We start from the raw sequence: 13418 nt of genomic DNA on the forward strand, positions 1-13418 counted from the left end.
CTATCTACGTCTATTGTAAATTAGGGATCATTCTGCCTTGTTTAACTATGGCTGCTAAAGGATCAGCTCAGATCAAAGGACAGATTTAAGCCTGGAAAGAGCTTAAAGAGACCATCTCAAGCAACTTATTATACATTTAAGGAACCTGGGACCCAAGTCAGAGAGGCAGGAAACAGGCAGTTGAGGTTATTCTGGATGTTCAGTCATGACCTGTATGGTCAACAGTACATCAGTATTGTCTATGGGGTTTTCTTGACAAAGATACTAGAGTAGTTTACCATTTTCCAGGCCAGTAGCTTAAGGCAAATGAAGTTAAATGACTTGTCCAGGATCTCATTCTAGTGTTTGAGGCCCCATTTGAACTCAGATCTTCCAGACTTCAGGCCTAGCACTTTTATCTAAATTTAGCTACTTTGGTGCTTTTATGATGATTATTATGTATTGTGGAAAGTAATAACAAATTATTTAAAATAATATTTTCCAGCACATAAATATTTTTTGGTACCACTTAGGAAGCTCCAAGAACTTTTCCCATTTTATCACTATTCTCCAGCTTAAAATCTTAGGAATTTCCTCTGGCACTGAAAGGTTAGGCTTACTGGACTTGCCTAAGGTCAAATAACCAAAGAATCAAGAGGTCACACTTGAAAGGATTCAAGGTTGTCTAACCTCAAGGCCCACTATCCCTACCTGACTAAATAAAAATTGTTTTTCTTAGATTAAAATAAAAACAAAATGTTGGGACTCCTCATAAAGAGCTAATTGATATCCAAGTTAAACAGGAAGCTAGTAAGAAAGAACTTAGCTGTTTTTCCTGATTAAAAGACAAGGAGGCTATTATATGGCTGGCAAAGTGCTGGGCTGGAGGCCTGCCTTCTTGGTCTCCCTTAAAGGATTGTTAGACCTCTTGCTATAAATGTAGAGTGCGGGGCAGTTCTAAGACTCTAGCTCCATAAGGAAGTTAACAATACTGACAATGACTCAGCTTCAGAGAAGGATATTGAAGTAAAAAGAGCTTCTTCTATTCCAAAGAGTAACATTAAATGATTCCCTGTCCAGAGAGAATTTCTAGAACTCTTTTTAAGAATTTAAAAATCAAATGAGACATCGAGGAAAAACTTGAGCATCTGAGAAAACAAGATTTTTTTGGGGGGGGAGAGGGGAGAAAGTTATCCGACTAGAAAAGGAGAGTCTCAGACGAAAATAACTCTTTGAAAATTAAAATTGGGTAAGGGGAAGCCAATGAAGCTATAAGAGACTAAGAAGTTACAAAACAATATAAAGAATGAAAAAATAGAACAGAATGTGAAATATAAGAAAAACAACAGATCTGGAGAACAGATCAAGAGAAAATATATAAAAATAATTGGACTTTTGATCCAGCAGTGTTACTGTAGGGTTTATATCTCCCAAAGAGATCTTAAAGAAGGGAAAGGGACCCACATGTGCAAAAACGTTTGTGGCAGCCCTTTTTGTAGTTGCAAGAAACTGGAAACCGAGTGAATACTTATCAACTGGAGAATAAATTACGGTTTATGAATGTTATGGAATATTATTGTTCTGTAAGAAATAACCAACAAGATGATTTCAGAGAGGCCTGGAGAGACTCACATGACTTGATGCTAAGTGAAATGAGCAGAACTAGGAGATCATTACCCACGGCAACAACAAAATTATTATCATGATCAATTCTGACGGACGTGGCTCTCTTCAACAATGAGATGATTCACACCAATTTCAATTGTTTAGTAATGAAGAGAGACAGCTATGTCTAGAGAGAGAATTCTGGGAAATGAGTGTGGATCACAACATAACATTTCCACTCTTTCTGTTATCGTTTGCTTGCATTTTTGTTTTCTTTCTCAAGTTTTTTCTTTTTCTTTCCAGATCTGACTTTCCTTGTGCAGCAAGATAAGTGTATAAATATGTATACACATATTGGATTTAACATATACTTTAACATATTTAACATGTACTGGACTACCTGCCATCTAGGGAGGGGGTAGGAGGGAGGAGGGGAAAAGTTGGAACAGAAGGTTTTGCAAGGGTCAATGTTGAAAAATTACCCATGCATTTTTGTAAATAAAAAGCTAAAAATTAAAAAAATAATAATTGGACTAAAAAGAAGACAAGGAGAATAATCCTGACACAATAATTCAAGAAATAGCCTAAGAAAATCATCCTGGAGTGCTAGAAACATGAGGGGAATAGAAATACAAAAAAAAAAAAAAATCCACTGATAACCACTTTAAAGAGATCTTTTGTGGAACACATACAGGAACATTATTGCTAAATTTTGAAAAATCCTAGCTCAAAGAGAAGATTTCCCAAGAAACAAGAAAAAAACAATTCAAATATGGTGGAGCTACAATGAGAATTATACAGGACTTATCAACAGCCACAATAAAAGCTGCAGGTCCTATAATCATATATATTGGCAATGAAAATAACTAGGCTTATGTGTAAAAAATAAGACATCTAGCAAAATTATCCATAATATTGAATGAAAAAAAGAAAAAGACATTCAATGAACTTGCACATTTTCAGGACTTCAACCCAGCCTGAATTCAAGAGAAAATTATATAAGAGCCAATAATCAAGACTCCAAGAAACTTAACATGGCCAATTTTTAAATGGCAATGTATACCATATATTTAAGATTGACATCAGTAATTGGATATACAAATGCAATGCAGGGGAAGAACAGATAGAGGCATTAGAGGTGGGAGAAGGGCTTGTAGTTCTGAAAACCTACTCACCTCTTAAATAGACAACATGATTTTATACATACACACACACACATATACATACACAAAGAGTATAGCATTCTTCAAAATCTATAAAGAAGGGGGAGGAATAGGAGGACAGGAAAGCAAAAGATGTAGGAAGAATATAGGGGAGGAATCCATGGGTGGGGCAAGGTTAAGTATAACAAGGCAAGTTAAGAAGCAGAATTAAAGTAGAAAAGTTAGCCGGGATAAGAAAAGAGATATACACAAACACTACAAGGACCAGCAGTTAAATTTATTAGAGGAAAAAAAAATTAGTAAGGCTAGTAATCATTGATCTTAAAAATAAAACCTAAAGATTCAATCAAGAGAGAAATCTACATTATATGTCAGTCATACCAATATTGTTTTAGATGTATGTTTATATATGGGTAATTGTGTGCGTATATGTAAATATATAAAAATGTCACCTAGATATATGTATATGTGTATGAGTTTGGATGGCTGTGAATGTATATATATGTATGTATGTTTGTATATGCACGTACACATCTATTTATATCTGTGATTAACTATAGCCTGCTAAGAGAGGTGGGGAGATGAAAAGGGGGAAAAAAAAAAAAAAAGTAAAAATAAGTAGCAGAGAACAAAAGAACAACTTACAAGGAAGCAAGGAAAAGAAGATACTCATGAATTTCTTCTACTACTATATATTCTTTCTTGAACTGGAAATTGTTACATTTTGGATCCTCCCCTAAAATTCTACTGGGCACATAATAATGTTCTGTTTTGTTTTGCTTTATTTTCTTTTTTTTCCCTCTTATTTTAAATAATCAGGAAAAAAAAAACAAAACCCACCACCACCACCTAATATTGACAATGGAGGAAAAAGTAAAATGAATTTCATTTCATTGTCAACATTTTCTTCTCTTTAATTCAATCAAATTAATCTGTTCAGGCTTTCTGCAGTCCTCTCACAGTGCTTGGAGTAATCTTAAGTCCTCAACAATTCCCTTACATCAACAAAATTTTTTTCTATTTTCTATTTATCATAAATATCATAGTCTCTATCACTTAACTTTATGGAATAGTTTCATTTTCTCTAAATCCATGATCTGTCGATCAAATAGTGATATACATCAGGTTGGTTCCCCAGCCATCTTAATTTCTTTTCTCTATACTTTCTGGGTGACCTCATCAGTCCCTGTGGTTAAACTATTAACTTTATGCAGATGACTCACAGATACATCTTTCTCATTGGCTCCTACTTCATTATCAAAAGATTGCCCACAGAAGTATTCTGGAACCATCATTTCCAAAGAACTCATCTATCTTCCATGTTGCAGCCTCCTACCCCCTAAACTGCCTCTCACCATTAATTCTCCTACCTTTTGTTGATAATACCATCATTCTTCTACTACAATTACCCTAGTTCACATGGCTGCCTCTTCCCTTCTGCACTTATCAATTCTTCCTCTACACCATTTCCTGGGCCCAATTCTTCACGCTGATGTACCATCTCTCACTAGGAATATTGCCTCTCCCAGACTTTTGCAATAGCCTCCTAACTGCTCTCCTATCTCCAATCTTTCCCCTTCACTCAGCTATCACATAGTATTTCTAAAGCACAGATCTCTTACTAGGTCTGTCTCCAGTCTGCCTTTCCAGGCTTAATAATGCATGTTATTTTCCACATGTTTCAGTCAGTGGCTCATTTGCTGATCCCTGTAGACAACAAAAGGATACTCCTTCTCCCATTTGTTTATACTAGCTGTACTTCCTGCCTAGAATGCACTCCCCTGCTCCTAATTTGTGGAATTCTTGCTTTTCTAAAGGCTTAGGTCAGATGTCATAGTAGCTAGTGCCTCCCCCCCAAAATAACTTTGTATTTATTTTACCTTTACTTATTGATGTTTATGATTTTCCCTAGAGGACAGAAATGTTTTTTTTTTCTTTTTATCCTCAGGGTCTGGCCTTGAGTAATTGTTTTAACAAGTGTTTGTTGCATGAAAACAGATGGAAGTGTTTTTTTCCAGAATACAGGAAAATTGTGTAACCTGAAGTCAGATGACTTTATCATTTCAGTTTTTGAATTTCCACATTTGTAAAATAGGGATAATATTAATTGCAATTATCTACACAAATGTGAAAATTTTTATCCCTAATTCTTATTCCCTTTAATTCAATAGACATTTATTAAATGCCTACTTAAGTACATACAAAGTGTGATTTAACCAACAGCCTTGGAATTAGCAAGACCCTGCCTCAGTCTGGCCTTCCACACAAGCTAGCTGTGTCACCTCAGCAACTAAACTCTAAACATCCAAGACTGGAAATTACAAACCAGTTGCTTGTTCTGCATGTGGAATTTGTGATCGAGTACAGGGATGTCCCCCCACACTCCCAATAATGCAGAAAAACAAAGAGGGATATAGGAGCATCCTAGGAAACACAGGGGCCAGAGGCCATGGCCTAGAGTCAGGAAGACCTCGGATACTTTCTAGCTGCGTGACACCGAGCAAGTCTCTCCATCTTTGTCAGCTTAGCATGGTTATCTGTAAAATGGAGAACAGCACCTCCCCCCTCCTAAGGGTGTTGAGAGGCTCATATGAAATAATATTTGTAAACTGCTTTGCAATTCAAGTGCTAGACAAATCCTAGCTATGATTATAATTAGTAATAAAGTACTAGTAGTAGGGGACAGAAGTGGTAGCAGCAGTGGTAGCTATACTACTACTTGTGCAGGGGCAGCTAAATGGGAACAATGGATAGAGTCCCAGGTCTGGAGTCAGGAAGATCTGAATCAAATCTGACCCAAGACACTTCCTAGTTGTGTGACCGTAGGCAAGTCACTTCACCCATCTGTAAAATGAGGAAGTAACAAGTCACTCTATTATCTGCCAAGGAAACCCCAAATGGGGTCACAGAAGAATCAGACATAACTAAAACATGACTGAACAACAACAATGACTTGCCATCCACAATAGGAAAGGTTATTTCCCACTTGGCAATCAGGACTTGCATTGAAAAATAAAATTTCAAAGTTGAAAACAACTTCAGGAACATTCAATGCATATTTGAACAAGATTCCTTCTAAGACATATCTGACAATGTGATCCAGCATCTGCCCAAAGGCCTCCTTCGCAGAAGTGTGTCCACAAGGTCACCCATTCTCCTTTGGCTCCCAGGCCAAGCGCACCACCGCCCCCCCCACCCCATGAAGGATTAACCAAACCGGAGGGAAGAGGGGCAAGATTCAACTTGTATTCAGCCAGAGGTTAACAGGGAGGGAAGCAAGCAGTGGGCAGGAGTTGGCTCAGGCTTTTTTACGGATGAGAAGTTGAAGAGGAGGAAAAATGAAGAAATGTTTGCAGAAGAACGAACAGTGGGCCAGTCAATAGAGGGAAGGGAAAAAAGGCTCCCTACGCTGCCAGGCCTGTGCTAAGTGCTTTTCACAGAGGATGATCATTTACAAAGGATGCTCACTGAGTGGGGCGGTCAGCACAATGTCTCAGGGCAGGCTGGGCAGGCACCAAGGAAGACGTGTGAGAAACTAGAGGCGACTAGAGCCCAGTAAACCATGTGTGACGATTTACAATGGGGCCCACTCTAAGCCCCGAGATTGTAGATCAAAATAATTGACTTTTCTGGCAAAGGGGATTTCTGCAAAAAGATTCCCACTCCCTGGAGTTCTTAAGATTTTACTTAGGTTTTTTCAAAGAGAGCGAACTTCTTACTTCCAGCGACCTCAGGTTAACGACACGCCCTCTCAGGTGGGATTTTCTGTGCATTCACTGTGTTGCCCGGCCTGATGCAGGAAGAGCAGAGAACTGCAGGAAAGACCTGGGCCCCATAGGGGAAAATGCCACAGGAGGCTCCCAGGGCCTTGTGCTTGGGCCTCACATCCACAGAGTAATTTCTGGCAAGGTGGCCCAGGGAGCCAAGAGCCTAGTCTACTGCAAGAGGCGGGGGCCAGCCTGAGATCAGAAAGTTCTAGCAGTGTGCTCACTGCGGCGGGGCTCCAGGCCGGGTTCTGGGTTGGACTAGCAGACATGGGGGAGTAGCTGGTGCAGAGGAAATCAGAAAGGAGGCTGGATTTGGAGTCAAGAAGACCTGGGTGGCCTCAAATCCTTCTTCTGCCACTTACTAGCCGCTGCATAAACTTGGACAAGTCATTTTCACTGTTTGGGTCTCAGTTTTCTCATCTGTAAAAGGGGATAATAACAACACCCACTTCACAAAGTTGGGATAATAATGCCACCTACCTCACAAAGTTAGGGAGGACCCGATGAGATAACAGGGAAAGCGCTTTGCAGGAGCTGGCAGGACTGGAAAGGTGCCCTCCCAGACTCCTTGGCTCTCATCTTACAGCGCCTCAAAGCTGGCAGCCGTTACCTCGTGGGGTCTCCGGGGGGTTGCCAACTTTGAGACTAGGGGCAGGGGGCGGAGAGATGGCTCCAGCTACAATCATAACAAGTGGCAGCCCTCAAAGCTTTAAAGTGCCCGTCAGGTGTCATCCCACGTGACCCCAGAACGGGACTCCCAAAGGGGGAGGGGAGGCCCACACTTCGGGACCCGGTCACTCCGGGATGGGGAACGCTAAGCGGGCCACTCTCCACATCCGGGTGACCTCAGCTGCCCTCAGATGGTCTGCCAGGGGACAGCAGCGCTCCTCCGCCCACCTGCCCCGGGCACGGGGCACGGGCTTCGGCCGCTTCCCAGCCCTGGGAAAGCGCCCTCCACGGCGGGAGTAGAAAACGCGGAGGCTGCGGCCCCGGCGGGGGAGGGAGGCCCTCGGGGGTCCGCGGCGGGCGCGGAGGCGGCGCCTCCCCCCTTTTCTTCCCAAGTCCCCTTTCCCCTGACGCCCCTCCCCCAGGACTGACCGGCACGTGACCTGCTTGGTGCTCATGATGGAGGGTGAGTGAGTGACTGAAGGACGGACGGCTGGATGGAGAGGCGGCCGCTCGCGCACCCCCGCCGCCGCCGCTGCCGCCGCTGCCGCCGCCGCTGCCGCCGCCGCCGCCGCCGTCGCCTCAGCTCCCGAGCGCTCGGCCTCTTCCGCCCGGGGCGCGGCTGCTCTGCCGCGTCCCTCTGCCCCGCCCCAGGAGCCACTGCGTCACCGGGCCCTCGGCTCCGCTACGCCCCGCCCCGCCCTCTTGGGCCTCACCTTTGTAGCGCCGGCCGGAAACCCCGCCGCCGTCACAATTGGTTCCGCCTCCCGGGCAAAGGGCATCTCTGGGGTGCCGCGCGTGCGCACCTCCCGGCTCCTCCACGTGCGCGGGTTAGCTCCGTCCTGCGTCGCGATCAGCTCTTGCAGCTTGGACCTCGCTCTGGGTGCCCCCCCCCGGCCCCAGCGGTTACCACTCTGCCCCGGCCATCCGCCCGCCCCTAACCCCTACCTCTCCTGCCCCGTCTCCCCTTCCTCGGCCCCCTCCGGCTCCCCCCAGACCTCCGCTTCCTCGGGCTCCCCGATCCCGGTCCCCGGCCCGGCCAGCTCCCCCTGGCCCCGGTGGCCTCCCCGGGACGAAGGCTTGTCGGTCGCCTCGCTGGTGCCCTCGGGAAGCCCCACCCCCACGAGAGTCGGGGACTTGGACAGCTCACCCCCACTGTCTGGGGAGCTCTTGGAGGAAGAGCCCCGCTCCCGCCCATCCTTCTTGGGCTTCCTGGCCCGGCCCCGGTGCCTCATCCTCAGCCTCCCCCAGTCATCCTTGTCCGGCTCCCTGCCGTAGTCGCGCCTCGCTAGCCCCGGGACCCGGCCGTTCTCCCTGTCCCACCACTGGCTCTCGTCCCACACGTCATTCTGCAGCTTCTTGATCCGCTCCCAGTTGTCCTTCCCCTTGTACCGTCGGTCCAGATTCCCCTTGTAGGGCTTCCAGGCCTTGGTGCACTGGCCCATGTCACAGACCCAGTTGCTGCCCTCCAGCTGCCACACCCGGCCCAGGCTGTCCCTGCGCAGCCGCCGCCCCTGGCCCTTCCTTTCCAGGCTCTCGCTGTCGCTATAGCCCCGCCAGTCGGCGCTGTCCTTGAGCCACCTCTCCTTGTCCCACTTGTGGCCCGGGCTCTGGACGCTCGGCCAGTTCTCCTTCCTCAGGTGCCTGCCCTTGTCCCAGTCCTTCCTCTTCAGCTTCCTGTCCTTGTCCGCCGCCCCCTTCCCCGCCTTGGCGCCTCGCCCCAAGCTGAAGTTGGCCTTCTCCCTGACCCGCTTCACGTCCTTCCGTAGCCCGGTCGCCCCGTCCCAACTCTCCCTGGACAGGTACCTGCTCTTGTCCAAACTGTCCCTCTGCAGTCTCCGCCCCCTGTCCCAAGGGTCCTTCCGTAGGCCCGTCACCCCGTCCCAACTGCCCCTGGACAGGTACTTCCTCCTCTTCACGCTGTCCCGCTGCTGTCTTCTTCCTCGGACCCAAGGGTCCGTCCGTAGCCCCGTCACTCCGTCCCAGCTCTCCCGCGACAGGTACCTGGCCCTGTCCCCCTTCGTTTTCTTCCCCTTGTCCCACGAGGGCCGCCGCAGCCCCGTCACCCCGTCCCAACTCCCCCTGGACAGGTACCTTCTCCTGTTTAAATTATCCCTCTGTAGTCGTCTGCCCCTGTCCCAGGAGGGCCGCCTCAGCCCCGTCACCCCGTCCCAGCTCTCTCTGGACAGGTACTTCCTCCCATCTGCGCTGTTCCCCTTGAGGTTCCTCCCCCTGTCCCAGGAGGGCCGCCTCAGCCCGGTCATCCCGTCCCAGTAGTCCTTTGTCAGATACTTCCTCCTGTCCAAACTGTCCCTCTGCTGGCGCCGCCTCCTGTCCCAACTGCCTTCCAGTCCCTTCCTTCTGCTCAGATTGTCCCTCTTTAGCCTCCTCCCTCTTTCCCAGTTTTCTATTGGAAGTCTTCCCAAATCCCAGTTGTCTTTCCTCAGTGATCTCTTTCTCTCCCAGCTGTTCTTCCTCATCATCCTGTCCAGATTGTCTGCCCCCAGATTCCTCTTTTCCCAACTGTCTTTCCCCACTCTCCTGTAATTGTCAGGACTGCCCTTTGACACCCTTCCCTTCTCCCAACTGCTCTTTCTGAGCCTTCTCCTCTTGAGAGTCTCCTTACCCAGTCCTCTGTCCTTTTCCCATTTCTCCTTTTTCCGTCTCCTCCCCCTTTCCCAAGTGTCCCTCCCCAGTCCAAAGTCCCTTTCCAAACTGTCCTTCCCCATGTACATCCCTTTTTTCCACTTGTTTCTCGTCAGCACCTTCCTTTCCAAACTGTGCCTCTCCAGGCCCGTGTCTCTGTCCCGATTATCGGTCCTCAGTTTCCTGTCCATAGCTGTGTTATTTATACTATTAATCCGTCTCATTGCAGCTTCCAAAGTGTCCCTCCTCTGCCCCTTTTTCCAAAAGAAATAATCCCTCTTAAGCCCTCTATCTTTGGCCCACATATTCCCGTCCAAGTTATTCTTTAATAGCATCTTTCCTCCATCCTGATTTGCCCCAAATAGCCCTCTGTCCTCAAAAAATGTTTTTCTGAGGCTCTCTTCATCCCAACTGACCCTTCCTGGGGTCCTTTTCTCCCAACTGTCTTTATTGGTACCATCCCAACTGCCCCTTTTGTTCCTGTTCCACTTGTTACTTATCATCCCCTCCTGTCCACGCTGTTTCTCCTCATTCCCTTGTATCTATCCCAGGTGTCCCAGCCCCAACCCTCTCCTCCTGCCCAACTATTCTTCCCCAGCCCCTTCTACCCTCCCAACTATCCCTCCCCAGCCCCCTCCCTTTCCCAACGGTCCCCATTTATAAAATGAAGGGATTGGCCTGGAGGGTGGTTCAGGTTCCTTCTAGCTCTAGAATTCTATGTTCCATGATCTCTCCTCAGCTTTCTTGAACCCAGGATGACAGCCTGGTGTCATGGGAGATATTGGCTTTGGAGCCAGAGAACCTGGAGTTTCAGGTCCCGATTCTGTCACCTGTGTCCTCAGTTTCCTTATCCGTAAAATAAGTTGAACTAGGTAACTCTTAAGGTCTGTTTTTAGCTCAAAATGTATGAAGTCACGACTCCTTCTGCATACTTCTTTCCCGCTCTCTTTCCTATCCCCTCTCTTCCAAATAGCAGTGAAAATGGAATGAAGAGGACTGGATTTGGAAAACTTGGTAGAAAGCCGTCCAATTATCCCATCCTCTCTTTCTCTTTCCATATATTCCTCTTATCTTTTTCAGATCCTTCCATTACCCCATCACCCCACCCCAGTTTTCCATTGCCAGGCACCACAATGGTCTTTCAACCTCTTCCTCCTGTCCCAATAGTTCTTTAGCTGTCATCCCATCCCAACTCCATAAGGTAATAGGGGATAATTGGGTGCCTTTCCACTTAGTTTCAAATCTTTATCCCATCTCTTCTCATTGTTTCTTTTTGTCGAGTGTGTCAGGAGTGGGTGAAAGGGATGATACATAGTCTCACATTTATAGTTAAAAAGGACCTCAGAGTCATCTAGACTTCAAGTCTCTATTATACAGATGAAGATGGGGGGATAATTGCATGGGTCATATCCCCAAAATACTTCATTCTTTCCAGTTTTCCACAGTCTTTCAGATTATTTGTAACCTAAGTAATGCTTAAAATTCAAATATTCTCTTGTTCTTTGTGTCTTTTTACTTGTTTATTATGTAGTACAGGTTGAATTGATTTATGGGAGCTCTTTGGGGAACCATGTATTCTGGTACTTCCACAGATGTCTCCAGGGATTCCAGAGTTTTGGTAAGTAACTCAGCACTTAGGTTTGGGGAAAATGACTAATTTCCTGGCTGCTTGGGGTCATATGGTGTCTTGGTACTTAAGGGGTCTCATCACAATGATATAGTATGATTCAAAAAATTCCATGCCATCCCTTGACATTGATAGAAGGATGCCATACCCGTTTAAAAGAGAGGAAAAAAAAAACACCTCTCTAGCTTCATTTCTTTCTTTGACTTTTTCTGTGCCATCCTGTAACTCTTGAGACTTCCATTGAGTGACAAGAGTATCACATCATGGTTTCATCATCAATCACATCCATATGGTAGCTAAGAAGGAAGTTCTTCACTAAGAAGGAACAAAATAAGTATTTATTAAGCACCAACTGTATGCCATCCACTTTACAAATATTATCTTAATCACTAAGTTTAATTTTCTGCTTTGTATTTCTTTTCCTGAGAACTATGCCATTTAAAAGAGAGAGAAAAAAAAAAAGCCTCTCTAGCTTCATATCTTTCGACTTTTTCTGTGCCATCCTGTAACTCTTGAGACTTCCATTGAGTGACAAGAGTATCACATCGTGGTTTCATCGTCAATCACATCCATATGGTAGTTAAGAAGGAAATTCTTCACTAAAAAGGAACAAAATAAGCATTTATTAAACACCGACTGTATGCCAGGCCCTTTACAAATATTATCTTATTTAGTCACTAAGTTTAATTTTCTGCTTTGTATTTCTTTTCCTGAGTACTATCGTCCTCAAAATGGACCAATTCAGTACTTAAATAATTGTATTTTAGAAAAAAAGAAATTGAACAAGTCATCAATAAGCTCTCTAACAAAAAATCCCCAGGACCAAATGGGATTCACAAGTGAATTCTACCAAACATTTAAAGAACAACTAATTCCAATATTATATAACTATTTGAAAAAATAGGTGCAGTCCTACTAAATTCCTTTTATTTCACAAATATGGTGCTGATATGTAAATTAGGAAGATCAAATACAGAGAAAACTGCAGACCAATTCCCCTAATGAATATGGATGCAAAAATTTTAAATATAGTACTAGCGAGGAGATGTTAGCAATATATCAAAAATATCATTCTCTGTAAGTGTGTGGGATTTATACTAAGTATACAGGTGTACTTCAATATCAGGAAAAGTATCAATATAATCAACCATATCAGTAACCAGGCCAACAAAAATAATGATTATTTCAATAATTACAGAAATGTTTTAAACAAAATACAATATTCATACTTACTAAAAATTCTAGAAAGGATAAGAATGGAGCTTTATTAAAATGGTAAGTAGTATTTATCTTTGTCATTGCCCTTTGTTCTCTAAGAGGACCCTGATGTCAGGGAGTTAATGCCATGATATACAAATGAATTGGTTTAAGTGTGTGTATGGGGGGAATTGTGCAAGGTCACCTGCCTCACTTTTTCCTCCAGAGCCATCCCAGTCCAGTGGCCATATAGAGTGAGGATGAGTGGAGATGGCCCTGGATGCAGTGGGAGACCTTGGCCTTTTTAAACTAAAACCTTTTGCTGGTCTTAGGTTGACCACAGCTATTCATTGATTAAGGCTAGGTAGCAACTGAGGCAAAGAATGGCCTCTTTCACCTAGTCCTGAAAAAGAAAAAATCTTGGAGGGGGAAGACTCAGGGTTTCTGGCCAAAACCAGAAATGAGTGCTATTTACATTGATCAGGACCCAAACAATGACCAATTGGCACTGGGCCAGGGACTTATTGTGGCCAGAGTGATTAAGAACTAGGTAAGAAATGAATGCCATGGCTTTACCTCCCTGATGCCATGGTCCTCTTTGAGAATGAAGGACAAACAACCTCTATGAGTAGTAATAGGACCTGCCCCACTGGGTACCCAACTGGAACTGGTTAGTTAAGCAACATAGTTCTTTTCTTTTTTCTTTCCCTTCCCTTCCCTTGCTGTCCCTTGCTGTCCCTTCCCTTCCCTTCCCTCCCCTTCCCTCTG

The 13418-nt window shown here is 45.0% G+C and overlaps 2 protein-coding genes across 8 annotated transcripts in view; one reads left to right on the forward strand and one right to left on the reverse strand.

The window, feature by feature from the left end:
• MKRN2 (makorin ring finger protein 2) overlaps window positions 1-8124 on the reverse strand; it is a 24075-nt gene extending 15951 nt beyond the window's left edge. The window contains exon 1 of one of the 5 annotated variants that reach the window (XM_074283883.1): window positions 7897-8124. Coding sequence is in view for 1 of the 5 variants with exons in the window: in XM_074283882.1 (XP_074139983.1) it covers window positions 7613-7638 (26 nt within the window). In the remaining 4 variants the exon portion in view is untranslated. Of the gene's footprint in view, window positions 1-7612; window positions 7745-7896 lie in introns of those variants that run through there. The other 4 variants (XM_074283884.1, XM_074283882.1, XM_074283886.1 and 1 more) reach the window with 4 other exon arrangements.
• Window positions 7042-13418, forward strand: part of MKRN2OS (MKRN2 opposite strand) — a 24577-nt gene continuing 18200 nt past the window's right edge. Inside the window, exons 1-3 of one of the 3 annotated variants that reach the window (XM_074283889.1) lie at window positions 7051-7228; window positions 10907-11027; window positions 11358-11444. The gene's annotated coding sequence lies outside the window, so the exon portion shown is untranslated. Of the gene's footprint in view, window positions 7240-9897; window positions 10699-10906; window positions 11028-11357; window positions 11445-13418 lie in introns of those variants that run through there. The other 2 variants (XM_074283887.1, XM_074283888.1) reach the window with 2 other exon arrangements.

Source organism: Sminthopsis crassicaudata, chromosome 1 (assembly GCF_048593235.1).
Source record: "Sminthopsis crassicaudata isolate SCR6 chromosome 1, ASM4859323v1, whole genome shotgun sequence".
NCBI lineage: Eukaryota > Metazoa > Chordata > Mammalia > Dasyuromorphia > Dasyuridae > Sminthopsis > Sminthopsis crassicaudata.